General features: G+C 42.8%; 1 protein-coding gene across 1 annotated transcript in view; it reads right to left on the bottom strand.

Annotated features, from left to right (window-relative positions):
• Nucleotides 1-6,279: 6,279 nt before the first annotated feature.
• Nucleotides 6,280-12,172, bottom strand: part of REEP3 (receptor accessory protein 3) — a gene marked incomplete at its 3' end in the record, with an annotated part of 41,929 nt that continues 36,036 nt past the window's right edge. The window contains exons 6-8 of the mRNA XM_084265616.1: nt 10,188-10,335; nt 7,683-7,834; nt 6,280-6,336 (exon numbers count right to left, since the gene is read on the bottom strand). Coding sequence (XP_084121742.1) covers nt 6,280-6,336; nt 7,683-7,834; nt 10,188-10,335 — 357 coding nt within the window. The remainder of the gene's footprint in view (nt 6,337-7,682; nt 7,835-10,187; nt 10,336-12,172) is intronic.

Genomic DNA, 12,172 nt, shown 5'->3' with positions numbered 1-12,172 from the left:
GGGCTGGGGGCAATCTGCCCGGGCAGCCACGCTGCTGCCGGGGGCTTCTAGGGCAGCACCGCTCCAGGCAGAGGCGGCAAGGCGGCTGCTGCTTCGTGGGCTTCGCTCTTACAAAGGCACCCGCGAGCAGCACCGTGCGAGCCGAGGAGGGGGCAGAGGCAGGAGGCATAGGGGTAACTGCCTCCCCGCTCCTCCTGGAATCACGAGGTTGCTCACGTAGAATACAAGGGGATGTGGCACATCTCTTCTGCACTCAAAACCAGAGCGACAGGAGGTGCCCTAGGGAAGGGCAGAACTGCTTGGTAGTGGAGCCAGAGCTGTTTTCAAGGGGGAGCAGCTCTACCCTCTTCCTTGACCTCCAATTTAGAGAAATTGGATATTTCATCAGGATTTAATTCAGCCTAGGGAATTGCAGGCTGCTACCAAATGTTAATTTTGCTCTGTAGCCTTCTCCCCAGGCTGCTGTCTTTGGTCAGAGCTGGTAATTGGGCACCTACAGCATGAGTCAGTTCAGCTTGTTGATTAAAAACACCCCCAAAATCAACTACCACAAATGCTCTGTTCACCTCGTGTCTTTCATCCATTTAGTGGCACCTAAAGGCCCCAGCTCCTATGGAGAACAGGAGAAACTCCAGTTTAACTATCAATTCCTGCATTGAGGCATTAGCTTTTACTGAGACTTGAGGAAAGGGTTCGACAACAGCATGGGGAGCAGCCTTCTTCAGTGCAGTTCCTTCCAGGCCATAATACACATGGTTATGCTTACATTTTCCACACTAGCTTTACACAGGGTGTTTTGCTTTGCTTTGGTGATTTTGTTTGGGGTTAAGTCTTTCACCCCAGTTAGCTGTATTCCTTCCTCTGAGGCAGTAAACTAGGAACACTTCCCCTTCAAAACTCATAGTCCAGCAAAACTGGAATTCGTGGAAAGATGGGATGGGCCAGTGCAGCTCACGGAGAAAGCAGCAAGTGCCACGCAACATAGCGGGTATGTTGCCCGGGAAGAGCTATGTGAAGGTCAAAGTACATCTTACCTTGGCACTGTGACGGCATGGATACCATGGACTTCCTAAATCATTTTTGCTTCCTCATCTATGCCATCATCATACGTTAGCAACCAGCAGTGAAATCCTAGGTTTTATTTGAAGACTTTATAGTCTTTGCTCCAGCTGCTTTCATGATTCCTACCCTAAGTCAAACAGAGCAATCTGTTGCTGAACCCTAGCAAAGGCAGGCAGACATAAACAAGTCAGGCTCCCATTTTGTTCCCAAATACATCTGCAGAAAGCACAAAAAAATAATTTTGCAAGTCTCCTGATATTACAAGACGTATTGGGTTCCCCTTGATGCTTATCATCTGGTTTTCCCACCTCATTGTGGAAAATAAACAACACTGTGTTGTAAAACAGAAAAGGAGCCAAAAGCATTCTCACTGTTGCTGCATCTGCTTGCCTTCAACATTTTAGCCTAGAACATATACACCAGGTGACTGCCTGAGCAGCTCTCAGCAACATCACTTTAAACAGCAGGAACCAGCTCCTAGCCAGCGTTCACCAAGGTTCCTGCTAAACATTAGCTGAACAAATAGAGCAGGAAAACAAATCAGCATTGTTTTCTGACACCTACCACTTCTTCAGTGACTAAAGGGGTGTGTTTGTAGTGTGTGAGCTGCTCTGACATGAGGAACCAAGTCACTGCAAGGTCCCTTACAGCCAGTCTGTGCTCCTGGGATACGTTTCCATAATGCTTAGGATACAGTAGCAATATAACTTTTAAAGTCTTTCTCCTCCATTAGCCATATCCAGAAATTCTTTCCTTTGAGGCAGTAAGTCAGGAACCTTTACAAAAAAGCAAAAAGCCCTTTTTTGTTAACCCTTCAGGTTACTGAAGTTTTCTGCTTGTGCTTCACTAGGGATGTTAACAGCTCACTTCAAGAGAAGTTGGAAAAGCCTCAAGTTCATATCTGCATCTCCACCTCTGGCTTACCAGAACAACATCGTTTCACTAGAAATGGCTGAAGAAAACGTGTTTGTTGGTACAAACAAAAGTAAAACTGCATCAGTAAGACAGGCTACCCATTAGAAGAGGATTAATTAATTTTTAAAAATCCAACTGTTCCCCAGGAAGCCATACTTCCCTTTTTTGTTTTGGAAATGACACGTCATCTTATGACTTTAGTCCAAGCTGAGCATCTAACCCAAACAGGTAACATTATAGCCTTTTCAAGCTGCCTTCAGCAGGGTATGTTTCATTTAACCTTAAATCAGCATCAGGCTCCACAGCAAAAACCTTGACAACGGTTTAGTCATTACTTTGACCAACTTTAGAAACCCAGATCACTCATTTCAGAACAGGAATCATTATAATAAACCAAACATAACAGGTCTGTAAATCATAATTCAGCTAATAAAGGATCCACTGCATCCTGCTCAAAGCAGCGTTTATTAAAGACAGTATCGAGGTAAGTCAATGCATGATAATAAAGCCTTCCCTCCTACAAACATGTAAACAAGTTGACAACAAGTTGTTATTATTACAATATAAAAGTTAAAGCTTACATTGTTGGGTTTTTTTTACAGCTACTAACATTGGTCTTCATGTAGCCAGTCTCTGGTCTGTAGCATTGAAAAATAGAGTTCTTGAAAATTGTTAAAGCATTGCCTTGGCACACACACATTTCTATAGAAAAATACTTTAAAATACCACCTTCCCATTAATAAAAGCAACACCAAATATAAAACACATGGTCGTGAACAGCACTCTCAATGTATTTAGCATTTACTTCATCGTTCTGTTTAACCACATTATCTCCTGTTCATTTTAAAATTCATTACAGTTAGCTAAAAAAATAATCTTCAGTTACTTTCACATTGCAAAGCAATTAGCATTAAGTAGCATTAAGTAGCTAATATTGGTAATTACCTTGTAATCAGATTCTTGCCTGAATTGATTTGCAATTGAAGCCATCAATTGAATCCTCATCTCAAACTGTATATTTTAGCATTGACAGTCAGCACTCGCTGAGAAATCTGAGTCAGTTCAGGTACTTTGGAAAGGTTTGACACCTTTGCAGATTTAAGAAACACATTCTTCCTTGAAACTTGCATAGAGGTTAAAGGTACTTTCTCCTTAACTACATTATCAGTTCCACTGGTGGCAGTCAGTCAATCCTCAGGAAATGCTTTCCTCCTGATTTTATGTGATTTGATGAGCCCCATTTTACATTCCAAACCCCAAAAGAATGTTACATTTAATTTTGATTTCTGTTTAACATTTTTCCAAGAAGTTCTCTGGTGAGAGCTAGACAGATCACTTCCGCAGTTGCTAAGGCAAAAAAGTTGGAAAATTCCCTGTATCAAAAGTATGTTTTTTTTAAAAAAGCGTAGTATTTCAAACCCAAACTAAACTACATTCAACAAGCAGAGAGAACTACATATCACTGGGATGAAAGCTAATCATGCCATTGTGCTTGCCAAGCATCAGCTGACAATGAACAGCAAGGGAAAAAATAATTAAAATAACACAGTGAACTAGTTTCAGGATAAACTCAGAGCAAAATCAAGCTGTCAAGGAAAGAACTTTGCAGTAGGATATTAGACTGAAGAAAGAGCTAGGAAAAGGCTGAAAGTTTTACCATCGCTTCAAGACAGGATCTGTCAGAACACAAGTACATTCATAGGCAAAGAGTGAGGAACGTGGATAATACCGCCAGCATTCCTAGTCCCACGCACAGCTCAGGAAGAGGAGAGTTTGTGTAGCCCACTTAATTAGCAAGTTAAGTCTGCCAAGAGTTACAGCCAGTAAGTAACAACACAGAGCAACTTACTGACCATGAGGGTGGTAGAACCTGAACTATTCACATCTCTAGCCTTGGAAACACAATTACAGCCCTCAAAAGAGGATCTCTGGGAACCTGCCATGGGAAATGTAACCCCAAAAGGGCTTCCCCTGCTCCTTCAGACAGAAGTCTGTTTCCTGGAAAGATGACAAGTTTATTGCCACGCTCACAGATAAAACAAATGTGATGAGTTTTAAGCAAGACACCGCAGCAAGTGCTCAAGGAGGATGCTTGGTAAGCAAGAGATTGCACACCCAAGGCCCAGGTCAGTCTCACTTTCAAATAGAAGCAAGACACAAACACAAAAGCCTGTTTCTTCTAACTAACATCTTACATACCTTAACATGCAGACACAGCCTTTCCCTGTGTTCAGAGAAACAGATGAGAAGCACAAACATTCCTGGGGCAGAAGCAATGAACCACACTGGGGAAGGCTGCCTTTCTGATCACTGCCTCTTCTGCAGACAACAGCTCCCTACAAAAAGCTAGATGACAAGCTGCAGTTGTGCTTAGAGGAGGGATTTTTGCCCTGTACTCAGCTGGGAGAGCAGGCTTGCTGTCTCCCGGTACAAAACTTCATCTTCAAGTGAAGTAATACTAGCCTTGGCCTTGTTATCACAGGCAGACCATCGCAACTGCCTACTAAAGCGTTTTACTTCCCCAGAGGAAGGCTAAAGGCCTTGTGGCATCAGCACTGTTGCATCCGTCAAAGGCTTTGTACTTGGCTTACACATGCCTGTAACAGTGAGTAACATACTGCCAGTACAGACCAGCTGCATTTTCATCCATACAATTCAAATCCTGGCTCGCAGTCTAGAGAAGACGCCTTCAAATACCACTCAACAGTAAGGGGCCACCAAGTGCCAACCAGCAGTGAACCCCCTAGAGCTGCCACAGAAGGACAAAGAATGGCAGTGGGCCCAAGCCTTAAGAATGTTTAGAAGCGACTGTCATACCCAAGAAAGGTCTTGGGATTGGAGTTAGAGATTCAAGGGTAAGAGGGATTCATGTGGCATTTCTTCTCCAAGGAAAGGTAACACCATCTCTCCCCAGAGTAATGTATTGCTACCTACAAAAAGCAGGTGTTTTCCCCCTGAATCCACAGTAGGGGTACAGTCATACAGAAAACTAAAGCCAGCCTAATGCTCAGAACTGCAGAAAACAAGAGAGGGGAGCTCAAAAGTCATTCTGACAAGTCCCTGCCTTGAATGACATTCCAAAATTAGTCTCTGAGCAAACAGTGATGCCATGGAACACTAGGTTATGAAATGGCTGATTATATCAGCTAGACTTGCAGAAAAAGCTATTTTTACATAAATATTTTAGCAATATAAAAAGTACAAGACAGCCAATTTTAAAATCCACATAAGATATGAAATATACACTCACATATGTTCTAATATATATATTCACTCTTAAAGTAATGCAAAGCAAAACCAGGTCAGGGCTTGAATAATCTATCGCATGTGTCTTCACATCAGCAAGACTTCTAATACACAGCTGATTGGCTGATCAGATCCCTGAGGTCTACCCCTGGAATTGCTACAGGTTTTACTTACCACAATTTTAACCAAGAAGGGAGTTAAATCATGTTACAGGTGAAGAAGGTAGGCAGACACAAACAAAACCAGCAAAAAAAGCCCCAGACAACCTCCCCCTCCACACACAGCCTCAGAATACACAGAAAGGCACCTGATGATATTGTTAAGTATTAGTAGCACTAAGTGTACTTCAGCAATTATGATATATTAAGAAACAACCATGAAAACCAAACATTGCTGGCATTCAAGAGTTTAGAGTCTTACTAGGTAGGTCAAACTTAAATGACATGTGCAGCTGTAAATCAGTAAGTGTGCAAAACTATGCAGTTTTGCATAAAGTGCTAGACATACCCCCAGTTTGCACCTATTACTACTTCCTAAGTTTAAGCTCGGCAACACGAGGCAAGGAAATGATCTTGAGGATGTACCATATTGACCTCATCTTTCCCTTCCCTTTCTCACCATCACCCACTGTCTTTTTAACTGTACAGTTGTGAATGACCCAGAGGCCTTCTCAGGAACTGCAGTTCAGATATTTCAAATATACCTATCTTGCCATGTAAACTTGGGGACACAAGTTTCACAACACAATTCAACTGGACTTGTAATTATTTTGGCCTGTTCCGTACCTCTGGAAAAAGGCTTGTTACTCATTTAACTCCCATTTAAGGAATGCTGGAATTCATACTAAAACTTGTCCAGATTTAAGTCTAAAACAATAAGCAATTAACGAAAAGCAGAGTAATACTTTATCCAACCATTTAAGTTCATAAAACCAAGTCCTACCCTATCTATTCATACATACTCATTCCATGACTCATACACAGATCTTTAACACTTGACACACTGAATTCAAGTTGTTAGCATACAGCAGTTGGTCTTGCAGGCATTGTGCAACACTCAGAAGTACACGAGTGGTCTCTTCTTTACTCTGTACTTCAGGGATCCATACCGTATCTGAGGGAAGGAAAAAAATGTAACAATGAGATCACTTCAGGCAGAAATATTAGTGACTAGATTGGATTAGGGGAAAGGTAAGAGACTTTAAACATGCTTTGGACGCTCCACAGATACAATAAGAGAATCTGCCTGTAACTGAACAAGATAGCATTTCAATAGATTTGGGTGAGGGCAAGTCTCAATTCTTCTCCCAGAATTAGCCAAAAAGCTTTGAAAGATGCCATAGACATTTATCCCAAAGAATCTTTACAGTGAGACACACACAAATATAAAGCACTTGGAATCTTACATGAAATCTTCTCTCTATGGGTTACAAGGGAAAGCAGGCCACGTGCCTATGGCAACTAAAAGCTTGCAAATCCTTAACCCATTAAGCAGCACAGGCTTAAACATGCACAACCAAGACACAAGTGCAGATGGCAAGACCACCATCTACACTCCCCCCTTCCAAGGTGAGCAGTTCCCGGAATTTGGGTTTGGTGGTGCCAGATTTAGCCTTACAAGCACAGAGTCTATTTCACCTCTTCTTCCCTTTTTCCTTCCTCTATTTCATTCCTGTATTTCCCTTCAACCCCCCAGAGTACTGAAGTTTCAAGCTTGGATATTGCTATCATGTACGTCCTTCTCCACCTAGCTTTCTACCAACCAGTTATTATTGATGTTGTGGTTTTACCCCGGCTGAGAGCCAAGATCCACGCAGCTGCCTGCTCTTTAAAGGAAAAGAGCAGGGGAAGAGGGGGGCAGGGGGGTGAGGCAAGGAAAGGGAAAAGGAAGGGGCAAATAACCCCAAACCCAAGAAACTAAAAGGCCCATGGGTTGGGATAAGGATAGTTTACTAAAATAGCAGAAAGATAAAATATAACAATGCTAACAGAACTTTAGAGCAAAAAAATATATGAAGCTGTTGATACACAATGCAGTTTCTCACCGAACCACACAACTCAGGCCGTGCCACCCAGAGCCGTCCCAGAACCCGACCGCCCCCCAAAAACCACGCATCCTGGAGCCACCCCACTCCTCCTCCCATCGGCCCCCCTTTATACTGAGCATGATGTAATCAGCACAAAATACTATTTGGCCAGTTTGGGTCACCTGTCCTGGCTTTGCCCCTCCTTTCTCATGAATAGAGAAATATGAAGAGCTGAGAAAGTCCTTGACTGTCTGACAGCAACTAAAAACATCAGGGTGTTATCAGCACTGCGCCCATTTTAACACTCAAATACAGCATTCCATCCGCTGCTACAAAAGAAGTTAACTCCATCCTGACTGAAACCAGGACAGTTGATAACCACTCTAACACCAAGAAAAAAATCTGCATTAAAAATATTCAAGGTCATACTTGCCTCTCTCCGGCCTTTAATAGTTTTCACAGATTTCATGCTCTGAGTTCTTCGAAGGCCTCTCCGAGCAAATGTTTCATCATCTGAATGTGTGCCCTCCATCTCTCCATCTGTTTTATCATCTCCAGGATTTTCTTCCAGCCAAGTGTTGTAACCTTTAAAAGTTTTATAAAAGTGTTTATTAAGAAGCATCTGAAACTCTTTGGATTTTTAATCCAGCCTTAAGTTTTGCCTGTAAGACACATCTTTTGTTCTTTCGAATTATACAGACAGTCTGACAGCGAGACATCTAGCATACCAGGAGCTTCTTCTTGCAGCTGTACCATTTATAATTAATAAACCATTTCATTCCATATATACATCATGGAGTAGTCCCTTAATTGCCGAAAGTTAAATCATTGGTCTGCTACCACCTTTACACTGAAGGGCAAAAGTCCTGGAAAAGGAGTTGGACTAGACGACCTTTACAGTTCCCTTCCAACCCAAACCGCTCTCTGACTGACAGGATCTTTATCATACTCGCATACCGCCGTGCCAAAGATTCCTCCGGACAGATCCGATACCAAAGCATCCTCGGGACTGCTCCGTTCGCATCCTGCAGAGCCAGGACCAGGGCTACCCCAGCAGACCGCACTAGAGGGCGCGCACGGCTCAAGAACACGGACCGCTGGACTCCCGGTCCCGGCGCAGGGCATCACGGAGCCCCAGGGTCTTCCACCAAGCTCTCCTTTTACACGGCCACGCTGGAACACTTGCATACACCTTTGGACTCCAAACCCAACTTTATTCATCATAAGCAGTAAATACGATGGATCTTAAGCCAGAATTTTATTTAAACTTCAATAGATTCTTTTCTTTTGGTCATTTCTTCTTTTCCCCTGAAATCAGACTCACCCTCACCTACTTCAGAGCTATTTTAAGGCAGACTTACCTCTTCAGCCATTCTAGAGGCCACACGTCTCTGCCTCTAATACAGTTTCAGTGCATCTTTTTCAGTAAGGAAAATACAAGTCACATCTGTTACTTCTATAACTTATGACTGGGGTACGCACAGCATACCTATTTGGAAGGCCTCTATTTGCAAGACCTCTTCTGACACATCAAAACCACGCTTGCTTCTTTCACAGCAAGCATACTGGAAGCTTAGTCATCCTATGATCAGTGTCTTCCTACAACCAGGTCTCTTCACCTTACTTGCATGGGATCCCCAGCTCAGGTCATTAAAAGCCCCAACATTTTACTAAGTGCAACACAATATTACTAGTCAGCTTTCCTAACGCTGTCAGGGGTTTGTTCCTCTAAGTCTCCGAAGCTGAAGAGGCTTCAAAGGAAACAGAAGAGATGCACACTACTTTTGAGTTCAGGAACACTAAACTGGCCCTGGAAGAGCATTCTGACACACAAAATTGAATCTCACAATCAAGGGTTGTTTACAGAATGCGATCTGTACCTGAGTTTTGGGAATTTCAGGCATTTTCAAGCTATTTTTAACAGATAACTAATGATCTCTTACTGAGGAATAGCCCCTGCACAGCAACTGCAGTGACATCACCCCTAAAACAACTTTTGGTGAGTTCTTGGGCTCTCTCTGCGGCCAGCACTCCCCCACCCTTATGCTGACCTGCACAGGACACCTTCTGGGCTCACTTCGCAAGTCAGCTCGGGGCCATTCGGGCTGCCATTTATTCCTCAGGAACACCTTAGGCTACCATGTGATTACCCAAATTCCTCATACTCCACGAGCACCTCCCCTCCCCAAAACAGAACCATGAGATGACAGACTTAAGCAGAAACACAAAAAAAAGAGACCAGAGCTGTTTCTTTTGGATGAAATATCAACCGCATTGCATAGCAGCCTAACCACTTACAAAGGCGGACCTGACAGCCTTCCACCAGGTCTTCTGACAAGCAGCACAGCCTCAACAGCAAAACAATATAGAATAAACAATAATAAAGTGACAAGACTAATAGCAAAATACCTCTGCAAAAACATGTACTGGTCACCACACACCACCTTTGGGTGTTGACGCGCATCAGTATATTGTGACAAGTTACTGTCTTCATTATTTCTATCACCACAAGTAATTTTACACTTTAAACTATCATTACAGATATACTGAATTAATTTGTTAACTTTCTCTTACTGTTTGTTGAGCTTCCATAAGTTTTTGTTTTTAACTTTTTGCACACGTGACAGAAACAACACTTAATCACCTTTTTTTAGTCCTAATCAAGCTTTACTTTAGCCATAAGCAGAATCCCTTGCCAACTGGCAAAGGTATGAGGACTGAGTACACATGACTACACTGCTAGCGGTTGTGAAAAGAAGATACTTCAGAGAGCATTTCTCAACTGTCAGTGTATCTCATTCAAGTTAACCATGATTAAGTGCACAACAGTTCTTGGAGGTCTTTTCCATTTCTGAGCGGGGTAAGTGTCTTGATGTTGTCCCACTTGTGTCTTTGGTGAATTGATCTTTCAAGGTAGAAAAAGTGGATATATACCTACCCGAAGATTCACTTGCAGAGGCTCTGGTTTTCATTTTTGTTTCTGGTAGTGTCTGATAGGGTCTCTGTCCTACCGGCTCATCTCCTTGTATAGTAGTCAAATCGTGCATACTGAAACTTCTCAGCTTCTCTGTTATCGCACCTTGACTCTGAAATACAACAGGATCTTTGAGAACAAAGCAGAGACTTAACTTGGCTGTTCAAGTCAGGATAGCCCATGCTTCCTTGTGGCACAACAGAATTCATTGAACATAAGCATGCAAGCAGATTTACATTTGCTTAAGCATTGCTTTTACCCAAGCTTGACTCCATAATGCTCTTAAGACAAAAAAAATTACAGGTAAGCTAACAATATGTTACAAACATCTTATTTCACTCCTCTGAGCAAATCAAGGCTTTTTGATGAGGGATCATGTTAAAAAAGCCACAAAATGCTCAATCCACTACAAACATGGGACTTCTCTGGCAGTGTTAGGTACCGTAACAGCAGCATTAATGCTTCATTTTATAAATATGTGGTTGAACAAAGATTTCACTATTTTATATATTTTACCATCTACATCTGAATATGCATGAGAAAGGAACAGAAGGTTAAAACATGCTCTGTAACAGTAACCCAAGTGACCAGGAAGCTGGCAGCACTACCAAAGCTCTAGCTGGCAAAAGCATGACATCACAAACCAACCAGGCCTTGTCTGGACTAAAGGCTTCTCTTACTGGTGTAGCTTTACTAACATGGTACCAACCAAATTCTAAGGCTACACTATAGGGATAGTCGATCACAATGGCACATCAGTACTCCTCTGGTTGTCTTCACATCTTTTCTACATGGTGCGTACAGAAAGTTCCTCTTCAGAAAGGAGGGCTGTCAAGCAGCTTTCTACTCTTAAACAAGATGATGTTACTAAAGCACTGAAGCTTAATTTACTGTATAAGCAACTAAAGGGACAAGCACATTACTCAACGTCATGTTCAAATAACATTTCATTCTTCCCTCTCTGGCATGTGAGGCAAAAAATAGCTGTTTCAGAGGAAGGCTGACAAGCCTGCACATGAACCCCACTTCAAGCAAGCGTTCTGTACTTAGTTTCATTCTTACAAATGAAGCTTTTTAAAGGAGAACGCGTTTGAGCACTACGTTACCTATCAGGAGCAGAAACCTGTGTACAACTACACACACCAGCATTGGGGCAGTTCTTGCACCACTGGCCACAGCCATTTGTTCCTGCTCCCATGGCAACAACTGGTTGTAGAGGGTAGACTAGCAGACCAAGTTATTCCATGTTAAAAATAGCCATGTGAAGTGTAGAGACAGTAGAGTGACACTCCTTAAGCTTGTGTGGCCACCGAAGGCCAAGGAAGGAGTGGCTGAAACTTCATATTCGTTTCTGATGACCAGTCATTAGTACAGGATATAAAACTAAGAGTGTGCCACAGAGGCAAGAAAACCTCTTAATTCTTACACCACCAGTCATACATGGCCTCTAATTAATAGCAACAAAGAAAGGGTTTCTTACAAGAGAAGCAGCAGCCTCCTGCGGAGCAGTGCCTCATTCAGCAAGGACATAACAGCTTCACACAATGGGCCTTTCATTCCAAGTGTACTGATCAAGAGGGAAAGTTTCACTCCAGTTCCACACAGCAAGTAAGTTTGAAAGACTACGTACACAAATAAGAGAAGCAGCATGCATGCCTGAGAGTCACAGGAGGAACTGTTCTGCACAGCTGTGGTCATACCACACTACTCCTATGCAGGTACTCCTTAACAGCCACCACCGCCCCCCCCAGTCACCTGAATGCAGTCTCCAGCCCACGGCAGGAAGATCCAGCCTAGATAAATCAAGACTGATTTCTACTTTGCACCACTGCATAGAGTAATTTGAAGTAACTGACCCATAAGGACCATTGAGACCAACTCCCGGTTCCACACAGGACCAGCCAAATCAGATCATGAGACTGAGGGTATCATCCAGGCGCTTCTTGAGC

Source organism: Gallinula chloropus, assembly GCF_964237585.1.
Source record: "Gallinula chloropus genome assembly, chromosome: 5".
Classification (NCBI taxonomy): Eukaryota; Metazoa; Chordata; class Aves; order Gruiformes; family Rallidae; genus Gallinula; species Gallinula chloropus.
This window is presented reverse-complemented; position numbering and strand designations above follow the sequence as displayed.